Here is a 13,247-nt window from a genome sequence, read left to right as displayed (position 1 = left end):
TTCCAAATAGTAGCAGTTGGAAAAAAACAAAATCAACACCTGCAATCATTGAAAACTGTATATATTGATTATTTCTGATCTTGTTGCCCACTCTGTTTATGGGGCAGACATATACTAGTGTTTAAAAATCTGAATGAAAGGATACTCGTATGATGCAGTAAAGCGGTAATATTATTTGCAGTTACAACAAAACAAAAAAATGTCACTTTTATTTATTTATATTCCCATTATTAAACACAAGTATCGGTGTTCATGCGGGCCTAGAGGTTAAGAAGATAGTATACTATCGAAAAGCATCGGGATATTGTCCATGTATCTAATATGCACAGCATTAGGAATTACAGTTCTCTCTCTTGACCGCAGCCTACCATGTTGATATAGAATGAACTGCCTGTAGGAATCATGTATATAAGCACTCATCAAGGACTGGATTATGGCATCTATACATAATGGCTATGGCCGGGAAAGCCCATTCCAGGATTAGAACTTGAAAATCCTGAAAAATTATTCCAATTTAAAATGCAATTCCTAAATGCAGACTATGTACAAATAAAATCATTAATATAAATATGTAATTATTCAAATTTCCTTCAAATTACATCCACCAGATTCCATTTTAAAGTAGGCATGGATCAACATGAGATTCAAATTGCACAAGGTTTTTATTTGAATATCAAAAGTCCAGTTACAACTTGAACTGATGTTAGGTACAGTTTACGTGTACTTTTGTTTGTTGATGTACGCAGTGGTTTGATTTGTTCTTCAGAGAGGGGAAGTTTCACATTCATATGCAGTTATTACATGTGTGTACTGTGAAGCTCTGTAATGTAGCCAATATACCTAACCCTAATTCTACAGTTATTAAGTACCTTTTTGTGATATATATTGAATACATGGAAGCTCTAAACGTAAGTGTAGACATACTCAAGGAATACATGTACGTTCTTGCTAGAATTAAAGAAATTTCATTTTTTTTATCACATCAAGTAAAATTGTTGACACACCCATTGCATAAAGTTGTCAGCTTGATATAAGCACGGAGAGTCCTCTCACAACATGAACTGATATTAAATACACTTTACGTTAAGATGGGTAACTCCGTTTAATGTTACCTATGGACACACTATGCATTAATTGTTATGCTTAGAGATTATAGGGGTCATTCGGAAGACAACATAATAAAAAGTAAATATGTTCCACTGCGAGGTTTACTTTGTGGTGAGGTAATTTCATTTGAGTGAACATGTTTTTGTTTCCAATAGGAATTTTAATGTATACAATTTATTGTTGTTGACAAATTTGATGGGATTTGATTTCAGGTTATTGGTTTCCCATTAGGAAATATTGGCTCACGTGATTTCTGATTTGTTGTCTGTTAAAGAACCTGACCTTGTTAACACGTGGAATGTTCTGGAAATTAATATTTGACCCTCATCCTTGTTCGTAAATTGTGTTGTAGTTTTTAATATGAAGCTGGTGAATAACATAAGTATTATTTATATCTTAAACATATGTAGCGGATACAGCCATTTACTTGTTTTCAATTATTGTGTTCAATTACGATTGCTCATTTACTTCAAGTGTTCAATGGAATTACAATGTGCTCATAAACTTAAGGAATCATTATATATTTTGTAATTACTGTGAATTCATTTAAAGATATATAGGATCATATCGTTTGATACATTAATAGTTATCATATGCAAATTATTCAAGGCTATTGGTACATCAACACAAGATGTTGGAATTCATTAGGATCAACACTGCAACTCATTGGAACTAATCTTTACTTCTGGACTTGTGATATAACGTTTCTGGGATTTAATTCACAATACTGGAACATATTGTTACATTGTCACTTTCTATATTAGGCAAATATATTTTTGCTTAATTTTACAAAACATCTTGTTATTTGCTCTTTTTCTGTTACATAACTTAAGTCCGTAGAGGCATACCAGTACCTTGTGAGCATTTATAGGAGTCACAGACTCCTGCAATTGGATCATATGTAAATCTCAGATGTTTCATAATTTGCATTGCATCAAGCAAATTTCGTATTATATAAATCATTTCTAGCAATCACCTGTTCAGATTTGGAAAGCTAAATGCCTAGCAGCATGGGTAATTCAAATTATTGCCATAGTTGTTATATAAATATGATGGAAATGTATAGTTCTTTTATGCCTTCATATTTTTCTAAATTCTGGGCTAGTAAGACATTGTAGGTACCGGCGGAATTTCGTTTAACCGCAATTAGGCTAATTAGCCTGGTCTAATTATTAGACTACAAAATAATATGTTACTGCGTTATTTGTTATCATTCTGAATTGTTTAATAAATATTATAAATAGCTTACTTATATTGGATAAATAAATGGATATTTGTTTGAATTCCACATCTTATCTACATATGTTTAGCAAATGTATGTTTATTTGGTCACATGAGGTAAAAGAGCATCACAAGCATTGATTTGCATCATTTGATAAGAATGGTTGTTCAAATTGCTAGACCAATAGCCCTACATCATTAAAAACAGAGATTCCTAGATTAAAAGGAGACAATTGTTGTACGGGCATCCTTTAATGATCAAGATAAAATATATAATGGCGAGAATTATGTTTGGTGTCAGAAAAGGTTGCCATACAGATGAGATGGTCTCTGTATTTTCTACAGTATTTGTGTGAATGTTCTTTATCAAATGATATCGGGAGTGACTGGCAGTATATACATGCACCTTTCACTACATATCAATACTTGCTTTGCTTCACAAATAAAACCAAATACCCTCATTATTGTTTGCCACATTTCAAGTACCTGCAGAGTTTAGTGAGCTTTATTGTCTTCTGGCTGTACGCATGTCATGCTCCTCTTCCCTTTCTGGTTCTTGCAACATGACTTTTCCTTCCTCTCCTTCTTAAAGGTGATTCTGGACTTGAACTAGAAAAACAAGCAGATTTCTTCAGTCTGAGTAATAACAAAGTTTGCACGTTTGAGTTTATTGAGTGTGTATCTTCTTTACTACACATTATAATTGATAATGTAGGCCAGTTTTCTCAATAATAAATTTTGATAATTTTTAAAGCATTTCATACTTTGACAACTGGTGTCTTCATGAGTACTTGTTAAACTTGTATGAATATAGTAGTAATAGTACAACACAAATTAGCACACCCGTTTTTGTCACTTGATAGACGATTTTAACCTAGATTCCCTATCCCAGTCACATATATTGGTAACTCAACTCCTTACCTACTATACGCAAACTGTACTGGAATAATATGCGTTTGTAAGGAATTAAAATGGGGAAGCAAAATCACCAAAATGTTCAATAATTCACTCTCTCTGTCTCTCTCCCTCTTTATGTATGTATGTATGTGTATATATATATATATATATATATATATATATATATATATATATATATATATATATATATATATATACGTGTGTGTATGTGAATTTTGTTAAATTAGTATTGAAATATATGCATAATCTTTTTGTTACTCCTTCATTTGATGCTGCATGTTTAGATTTTCAAAAACACCTATTTCTGATCTGTATTTTTTAGGAAATGAACAAATTCACTTACGTAGCTAAAAGGAAGGTCACTTTCTAAGAAAATCGGAAATCGAGTATAAAAGGATTTATTGCAATACTTTACAAAGCACGTCATTTAAAATCATTATTATACAACAAAAGCTTTTTAACAATATCTATTAAAAGTAATAAAAGTAGTTCTAAATAAATTTCATTACTTCCTCTCAAAACAAAGTAAAAAGGACAGGGTCTATAAAGGAAAATATCGTACTCACCGTTGTTGAAATGTTGCACGTTATGGAACCGTGTTTATTTTCTACGTCATCGACTTCGGTGTAGATAATAAATAGGGTATAATTATGCAAATTTAGGTCATATTAATTCTTTCCGGGATCTGCCGATCATTGCCGATCACGTGTTTCGAGATGGAGACAGTAGATCGTTACGCTAGTACAAAGATATCGGAGCGCTCGTATTTCATAATTATAAACTCTACGTACTTCAGATATAAAAAAATGCCTTTTGCATAGTATTTATTGAGTTAAAATATATAAATGTCACAAATTCAGTCTAAACTATTGTGCATTTAAGTGCCAACTGTCTTCATGTATCGCAATGGCATTTTGCTAATCGCAATTCGATGAATTAACGATAATCCCAGAATACTTTTTAACAGAAAGTCAATTAGTGATTTCGACAAACAATCCGAACAAATTATTCTTCTGAGATTAAATATAAACACAACATTAAATACATCTGCACACTGATATAGAAATACTGCCATTGCCAGGAAATAGAAAATTAGGACAAAAATCAAAGTCGTTCTTTATATGCATCTTTTGAACCCTATTGCACCTTAAATCGCAATACCTCTCTCGAGGCTTATATCGCAAAACACCCCACCTGACGGACATAGCAACACTAACCACGTAACTTACTGATTCATTGGGAAATTGCCAAACACATGTCATCATTAAGAATTCATAAAATACTAAAATACATAAAATAGTTATTTATAGGTCATTGCAATTAATGGACATGAGCCTAAGGTAAAGACGTAGCTGTAAGTAACAATTGGTAGATGCTGTATGGAATTTCCTTAATATTCTTTTCATATAATCTGCCTTTTTCATTCCCATAGCGCAACTTTATTTTGATTTTGATGCAAACAGTGCACACATGTGTGTTGGTGATGCATCAGATTTATGTATATATTAAACGTGAGTAGTTATAGAGTACCGATACATTTGTCAATTTTTCAAGAAGGCATCTTGAAATTAAGCGGCATACATACATACATACATACGAACGTACGTATGTACGTACATACATGCATACATACATACATACATACATACATACATACATAAGCACGCATACTTACACGTACGCACGCATATACATACATTCATGCATACCTGCCTGCCTACCTGCATGCATGCATACATATATACAGAAGGACAAACAGACATGCATGCAATGTAGAAATCTTATCCACAAGTTAATTACAGTGCAATGTTTAAAGAAACGCACGAGGACCAAAGTGTAATAATGATTGATAGAGAAGAGCAAGTGAACTCAAATCTTACCATTCAAACAAACTGCTGAAAACTTTTCGCTGCAACCCTGATAGTCCAGTTTTATTTTTCCATCTGATTTATAAATAACTGCACAATCAACTAGATCGCTTGGCTTTTCATCAAAATCTATGGAACGAAAGACATAAAAGTAATACATTGGTAGTGGCTACATACATTCAAACGTGGCATACATTTCAAGTTTCGTCGTGTTGCATGCCGTTAAGAATTAAGATGCTAAGACAACACGATTTAGTAAAGAAATGTGTGTTTGTTATCTATTGCACTATTAACATATATAGTGTAAATGGTCTACATTTATGACTATATTCTTTTATTCATAAAGAGAACTTAACCAGAAGTGGGAAAAGCAGAAAATATAAAGATGTTGTTCTTCAAAGAGGAAATTCCAATGTAGTAAGTAGGAACAAATTAAAGTTCAGTTACCGTTAGATATTAAACAGTATATAGCTAAATTAAAAGCTGTGTTCATTTTAAAGCTCTTTATATCCCTCCAATGATTGTGTCAGCTCCAATAATATATACAGTAAATGAATGTATTGATACAGTGTACACAATCTAACAGCCAATTACCTTCGGTGCCAACTACCAGATCGCGAACAAATGATGTCCATCCTGTACTAAGGAATTCTATATGTTGATTTAGTATGACACTCCGATAACTTTCATGACTTATATTTGCAAGATTTTCCGATTTATCATGGCATATCTTTAGAGCAGCATCCCAGGAAACACCTCTAACTACAGCAGCCTCCTTTCTGTCAACGGTACCATCTGTAGTTCAAAAGATGCATATGAGATATTATATGTAAAACAAGATCATACATATGGGCAACAGTGTCGTAAATACACTTGGTGTAACGTTATGCCCATATTATTTCCAATATCTCACTTGAAATAGAGGATAGTGTGATTAAAGGATCAGATTGATAAACATTCTAAATCAAGCAGACCTTAACATCAATCCATTAACTTTTAAGCTAATATAATTGGCTCATGTGATAGGGTTTATCGTCATAATGTAGATATTTCTTAATTAAGCATGTGATTTTATAATGAGTTTTTGGGAATGGTGTCAGGTTTTGGCAGAGGAGTACACTTGTTTGAAAATTGCAGCGATGCGTTTTGAAGAAAAATTACAAATAGAATATACACATTGAATATAGTGGCTAAATGTAAAGACATGGGTGAGCTGCACCTAAGTACATAATGTTGCCATACCATACTAAATGGTTACAATTCTTAATATAGGTACCAATATTTATTACAACTCTCTGGTTATATTTTAACCTGAATCCCACCTTCAAGCTCCACTTACCGAATTTGAGAATATTTCAGGGTTGCTTTGCATTATTTATTCCATACATTTCCAGCCCTATTGTTTGCAACTGCCCGAAGACAGAAACCATTTATATCGTTTATCAGTTGCATCATATTGTATCAGTAGTAACTTCTTCTGTCAGTTCACTGGCACGAAAGTGCTTGTCAACCACGGACTGAAAGAACAACTCTAGGTGTTCCAATTAAAATTAGCAATTCCGATACAACGTACGAAAGTCATGCAGAACCGTAACACCGTTTTGATTCTGACCCATGGACGACCACATATTTAGATTCACACGTGCCACATAATGTATATAAATGTAAGAAAGCAAACTTTTCAGAGGGTTCCTGAATACCGTTAAATCGCAGAGAAGCTTCAGTCGCTTGCAAGTGGCAAATTATCATCTTGCTACAGGTTTGGTTGTTATCTCGTGTTTTGCACTAAGACCATGATGGGTAATTATTTGCCAGGTAAAATGTCACTGAATTTCACTTATTGGGTCCACATCTTTGGTGTCCGCTAGAAACAACATCATTAAATCGGTTTAAGTTTGCATCAAACGGTCTTTTTAAGTCAATAAGTGGGATAGCACAGGTATCCAACAATGTTGTGTTGGCAACACAACTTTGCCTCCATCATTCAAAGGTTAAAATTGGAGTTATAGCCAGCGTAGTCGAACAATATCATCATTCTGTTGTTAATGGATCTATGTCCCGCATCATCATCTTATCGTCAATGATGTTTAGTACATGTTTTCCCTGAATTTCTAAGAAAGCCTCACACGGAGTAAACAACCTAGACATGTCCTGCTATTGTAATTTGTATTGGTCTGGGTTACTAGCCGAGTGCGAATAATACATTGATCTACAAAGCAAATGCAAGTAACCCTACCGTCAGATAACGAATCGCAAGATGTATCATCAAAGGAAGCATGAAGAGATAGAGTGCACGATTGGATTAAAACCTTTTGATGTTATGAAGAACTATCACCGTTGCATACAAAATGACTTAACAACCATTGGCCGTTAAAAACACTCAGAAATAACTTTTTTTCGCTATCTATATGCACATGCGGAGTTAGACGGTAGGCAAAGGCGCACTACTACCCTAGGATTTTCAATTGATTTATTTACAATCTTAGATAGAATTAATTCTCCAAGACAATCAACACGTTCTCATTTAGCAACTGGTGATGAACTCCCCAAATTTTTAAGCAGTTAATTTGTGCAAGAGGAATTGTAGGCCGTCCCTGATAAAATGGAGCTACTACAATGAATTACTACACCAACCACGTTAGGTCATGACTTGTAAATGGTAATTTCATCAGGGACAATCCATCGTTAGGTGTAAAGCGACGATAAACTCACCTTGATTCGTAGGTATACACTCATGTGATGTTTTGGCGACCGAATCATATTTGATTGTTTGTAAATTCACGTCACTCTCGGACACGTTCCACATACATCTCTTGCAAAAGATTATGTTCTGCATTAAATCGACGGAACACGTTTTTGCTTGATCAACATAGGAAATTGAATGTCCCAACCAAAATGTAATGCATTTTGGATTTTACATTAGCCTTCGTCTTTGAATATTCATATGACTTTTATGTTGGTGTTACTAAACGACGGATGCTCTCCCGGGTACTCGTTGCAGTATAATTATATGCAAGAACAACGAATCGGCATCGGTGTAGAGCATTTGGATAAGATGCTGCAACAATGGTTAAATTGTGTCGTAATAAAACTAGCACGTGAAGAGTTTACATACGTCCAAGACTAACTCACCTGCCAACAATGTAGGTTTTATTAGAGTCAATTTCGATTGTCAATACTCGTGAATGAATTGTCGTATCATATTAATACAATCTATAATGTCTTTGAATGAGATCTCGGTATTCCCAAAATAGATTTTAGTCCAAAATGTCAATCAGCTTTCTTTAATTCCTGTCAAAGAGCTTTCTGTAAATCAGACAACTAACGCCCCTCAAAATATCTCTTAACATAACTGAAGAGTTTAACAATAGTTTCCCAAAGAGTAATGTGAAACAGTAATAAATAATTGTTTAGCAACCCTCATCCTCTCTCTCTCTCTCTCTCTTCGATATAATAAATTCCATCTTGTATGCAATCTAAAATCACGACAAAGGTCATGTAGGCAAAATTGTATAAGTTATATATAGATTGAATAAAGATATCACAATGGCGGTATACCATTCGTAGAAACGTGTGATGCACAAACGATTGTAACTAGACTCTGAATAATGCAACAATTGCAAATCAGCATTGAACAGGCTGTATGAATCTTTGTTATGTGTATGTGTGGATAGTCGTTTTGGTTGTGAACATTTGTTACAACCAAACACATTGACGGCAACATCATGGCTGAGTCATTCAAACTTATTAACATGAGAAATTAGGAACGTTAAGTTCCCCTAGACAAACGTTTACGAGGTTGGTATGTATGATCATTCAAGGGATACAACACCAATTGTTGAGAAAAGTCTATTGTCGCCAATGCTCACGTCAATTACTAATCGTGGTAGAACACATGCTGGTGTTGGAATACAACTCAACTCACAAATATGTAGGTGTGATACAATATGCACTTCAGTTATCACTCATCTTTTAAAAGTCAATCCAACTCTTGTGTTGTTCCTTCTTCCAAGGCCTAGGTAATCTTTTCAAAGTCTTTTTAAATGTCATCATTAATAGCATCGGTATATTTGCGGTTTAAGATTATGAGCGTTTCGCAATAATGTATCAAGGCTGTGGTCTTAAACCCATCCGTGTCAGATGATGTAAGATTACGCAAACGCACATATAAAACAGTATTTGATTTAACTCCAGATTTGCTTGACAGCTGTTAGTTTGATACGGTCTTTGGACGCATTTCAGAAAAACATAAAACCAGGACTTACCTGGTACGTATTTGACAGGAATATTTACCCAATGATTTTATAAATCACTTTAACACTGGTGAAGTGAAGTGTAAAAACCGGTATTTGGGCAACCTCAATAGCGATGCTATGTGTAATACGGCATCGGCTGATTTTTATACGAGCATATTCAGCTGCCTCAGTGGTGATGTCATCTGCAATACAAAGAATCTTGATTATCCTAGACCAAGCGTGCAAGAATTACAAATTGTCAAATTGTCGTTTGAAAGGCGGCGTTGTTTTGGACCTAATAACACATGTATGGCCGCTTCTTGTGTACGTATTATAATTCTTTTCCCACGAGCAGACGCGAGTTGCCTTAATTGAATCCAGACTATTATTCCATTACCATTGCTGACGCTGCGGATGTTTCCTCAACGCTGCTAACATCGTCAGGCATTTATACAACCTCGTCAGGTATATCTACAATATCTGCACTGCGAACCGTCGCCGGAGTGCATGACAATATTCTAGCATGGTCAGGATATATGATTATGTGATTGTAGTCCGATGTCTCATTTAAGACATTATGAGCACCCACCAGAGTATTTGACGTGTTTTCAGTGACACGTTGTCCCATATAGCTCACGTTTTCCATAGCACACACGTTTGCATGGATTACGTGACGATGCTATTGAACATTTTTATGTGTGGAAAGTTTATTTTTAATGGAATTTTCTGTTGTTTTGTTATCTTATGTTTTGCAGCTGATTTGATCCTTTGTCTGTTTCTTTCCTCGGTATATAATGGTTTTTTCTAGTTGTCCCACCCAGCAAGTCATTTTAGTCTGCACCCATTGCTGTTTGACGATTTTATCATGATTAGCTTTTACCAAATTAGATTGTTTTGAATATTACTCCCACATTGTATTTTTGTGCTCTAAAAATATTATACACATCGTAATAGATAATAATTGTCTTCCAATGTTTTTTTTGAGATTGTTCCTATCTATATTGTCACAGAAAAAGGATTTTCCTAGGTGATTTATATTTGGTGATCTTCATCAAAAGTAAGATAAGATATTCAGGTGTTTGTTTTGTTCTTATATTTCAGCATCATTGTAGTGTTTATTCCTTTTGTTATCACTACTAAGTGGTTTTGTCAATGTCAGTTTTTCCTGCACAAAATCAAATAATATATTTCCTCATAATATTAGCTAAACTGGTCATCTTTGATGTTCCGTGATAGTTACTAAGCTGGTTAGTTTACTCGGAACATGTGTGTAACACCTTATACGGCATATTTTCGGCCGCTTTGACATCGCTGTGATGTATTTCAGACAAAAGGAAATTTAAACGTTTTCGTAACGTTATGCAAACTAAACACTGAAATCAGATTAAACCCAGAATCAGATGGACTTGTACATTCTTTCAAAATACTCTACACATTAAAATTTTACTTCATTTATATTGTGTAAATTGGATTCACAGTTAACGTATAATACGAACACAGCTATATAGAACCAAATGTACAGTGTAGTTTGATCAATAATCCGAGTTCTGATGATGCACAGAAATGTACAGTATCATAGGCCTAAATATAACTTGTTAAACAATAAACAGTGGCTGCTTTGTTTATTGCGCGATAAGAGCTATAGTATTGTCGGTTAATGATATAGGTCAAAGTCTTGAAGTCTGATATCTTTCTTTCTATTGAAATATGCCATTGACAAAATATTCAAGACTACCCTTATATAACAGGAATCTATTTCTCATGATAAGAGATTTGATTTAAAACCGAACTATATTGTATTACTGATATCAACCAAATGTAAATCTCACTATATTAGATAAGCCAGGTGAATTCAGACAATTTACAACTGCTCATTTGTTTAAGTGTGACCCATCTTTCATATGGCATTTTTTCCTTTCCACTCCAGAGTAATGGTGCAAAGACTTGAATGAGTTTAACCACCAATACAAAGGAGCATTGATCATAACAAAAATGTATTAGGACTGTCTAAAGTAAATGTTAATAAATTTAATGTTGTTTGATTCTTTTGGAGTATAATTAGGAAGAATCAGTGATATACAACAAAGACATTTATTCATTAATTTCATGCATCACTCCATATTATGTCTGCTCCAACCTACTGTTAGGTATATTTGATAATATTGATATTTGATTTATTTATTTGTTCGTTTGTTTCTTTTCAATTTTATTTAATTATTTTATTCCAGGACATGCTATTGTAATGTAATTTTATATACTGGATTTAACATTTTCCAGAAATGAAGTTCAGTTTTTCGTTAATACAAATATGGAAACTTTGTATCTAATGCTGACCTAGTCTCTGACCTTAATTCTTGATTTGAAGTGAGCAACTATTTTATATTGTTTTCATTCTTTCTTAGTGTGGGATGCATAGAGTAAAATTGAGGCCGTACTGGAACTAGGTGATATAGACATGTAAATAGCTGATATGTTGTTCTAGAAACATGTAGCAATCATTTTGAAACTCTGGTTTCTATAGTGGACATACCCTCATCCGAGCGCCTGTTTGGCGCAGTAGCCAGATTTGATAATGATGTTTTGAGAAATAATTTCAGTTGGGCTTTAAACACTGAGACGTCTAAGTGTTTTCTTTTTGTTGTGACAAGTTGGAGTTTTATTTTTTATTTTTTTCTTCCAATTCTTTGGATTCGAAGACATTAAGTTTCTTTGGAAATATTTGTGCTCAGAATTGATTATTGGACAAAGACAGTTGTCAAAATTGACAGAATTAATAAACTGGAATATTATTTTCCGAAATTCAACAAAGAACTGTAGACACATCAGTATTACACTGACTACAGCATACGTCATTGCCTTCCATTTTGGATTTCGTCGAGACTCGAACTCAGATTCTTTAGAACATTTTATTGCTTGGACTTCTATTTTTTAGTTCTTGGATTATTCTTGGAATTTGTTTGGATTTGATTCTAAAACCGTAAGTTTTTTTCCCATTTTTACCTAAATCTTTTAAGGTTTTTTTGTCTTCACTTCTTTCTTCTTAAAAGAGCTGAAACACTTTCACTACTCAAACTCAAATGTATTAAATACCACTTGATATGATCCTTTTTTGTTTAGGTTCTTACCTTTAGGAATTTATACGTGTGTTGTGATATTATATCATAATTATTTATTTTAGAACTAGAAAATGTTCAACGGGTGATTATTAAAAATAATGTTTAAATGACCGAACCCTTTAGATACTTTTGGGAGATCGAGTATAATTGTTTGTTAAAACATTATGGCATTGTTGTTTCCAACAATAACCAATAATGAACATGTCTCTAGTTTAATCTGGTGCAAACAGGCATAACAGACATAAATTGGAAACGAAAACAATGCTTTAAGACTTTTATTCTCTGCCAATATTGTGCTGGCACAGAAAGATTCATTTTGTTCAAGGTGTGAAAGAATGCCATAAATTAGGGTTATGTACACGAAAAACCTTTGCATTCATTCATTTCATTACTGAATGTTCCATTCACCGTGATATCCATATCTGCTAGAAATTGGCTTAAACCGTTAGTTATTTTTAACCTTTCATCACTTATATTTACTCATAACATGATGGTAGAATTGTTTTTGCCCTAACGATATCAATGTTTTATACAAATGTTTTGCAAACACAGTTGAAAATTATAAATTAGTTTATTGACCAAAAGTTTACGCTTGCACTAGTTTATCTGCACGAATCGAGATTGCATAATACTAACTATGAATCAAATGATGTGAAGGAAAAGCTAAATACAAATTACTACGGATCTCGTCTAGTCTGCAATACTCTAATTGTATGCAATGTATATGCTGAACAATCTTGAACTCTCTTGAATTGACAATGTGGTTAAAACTGTTACTAGAA

The 13,247-nt window shown here is 33.6% G+C and overlaps 1 protein-coding gene across 3 annotated transcripts in view; it reads right to left on the bottom strand.

The window, feature by feature from the left end:
• LOC149791227 (uncharacterized) overlaps nucleotides 1-13,247 on the bottom strand; it is a 66,383-nt gene that overhangs the window by 44,051 nt on the left and 9,085 nt on the right. For all 3 annotated transcript variants that reach the window (XM_089969698.1, XM_089969699.1, XM_089969700.1), the window contains exons 6-7: nucleotides 5,709-5,909; nucleotides 5,127-5,243 (exon numbers count right to left, since the gene is read on the bottom strand). In XM_089969698.1, the coding sequence (XP_089825824.1) occupies nucleotides 5,127-5,243; nucleotides 5,709-5,909 (318 nt within the window). The remainder of the gene's footprint in view (nucleotides 1-5,126; nucleotides 5,244-5,708; nucleotides 5,910-13,247) is intronic.

Source organism: Sinohyriopsis cumingii, chromosome 9 (assembly GCF_028554795.1).
Source record: "Sinohyriopsis cumingii isolate HCF-2022 chromosome 9, ASM2855479v2, whole genome shotgun sequence".
NCBI lineage: Eukaryota > Metazoa > Mollusca > Bivalvia > Unionida > Unionidae > Sinohyriopsis > Sinohyriopsis cumingii.
The sequence above is the reverse complement of the archived record's forward strand: the minus strand, read 5'-3'. Positions and strand labels throughout refer to the sequence as shown.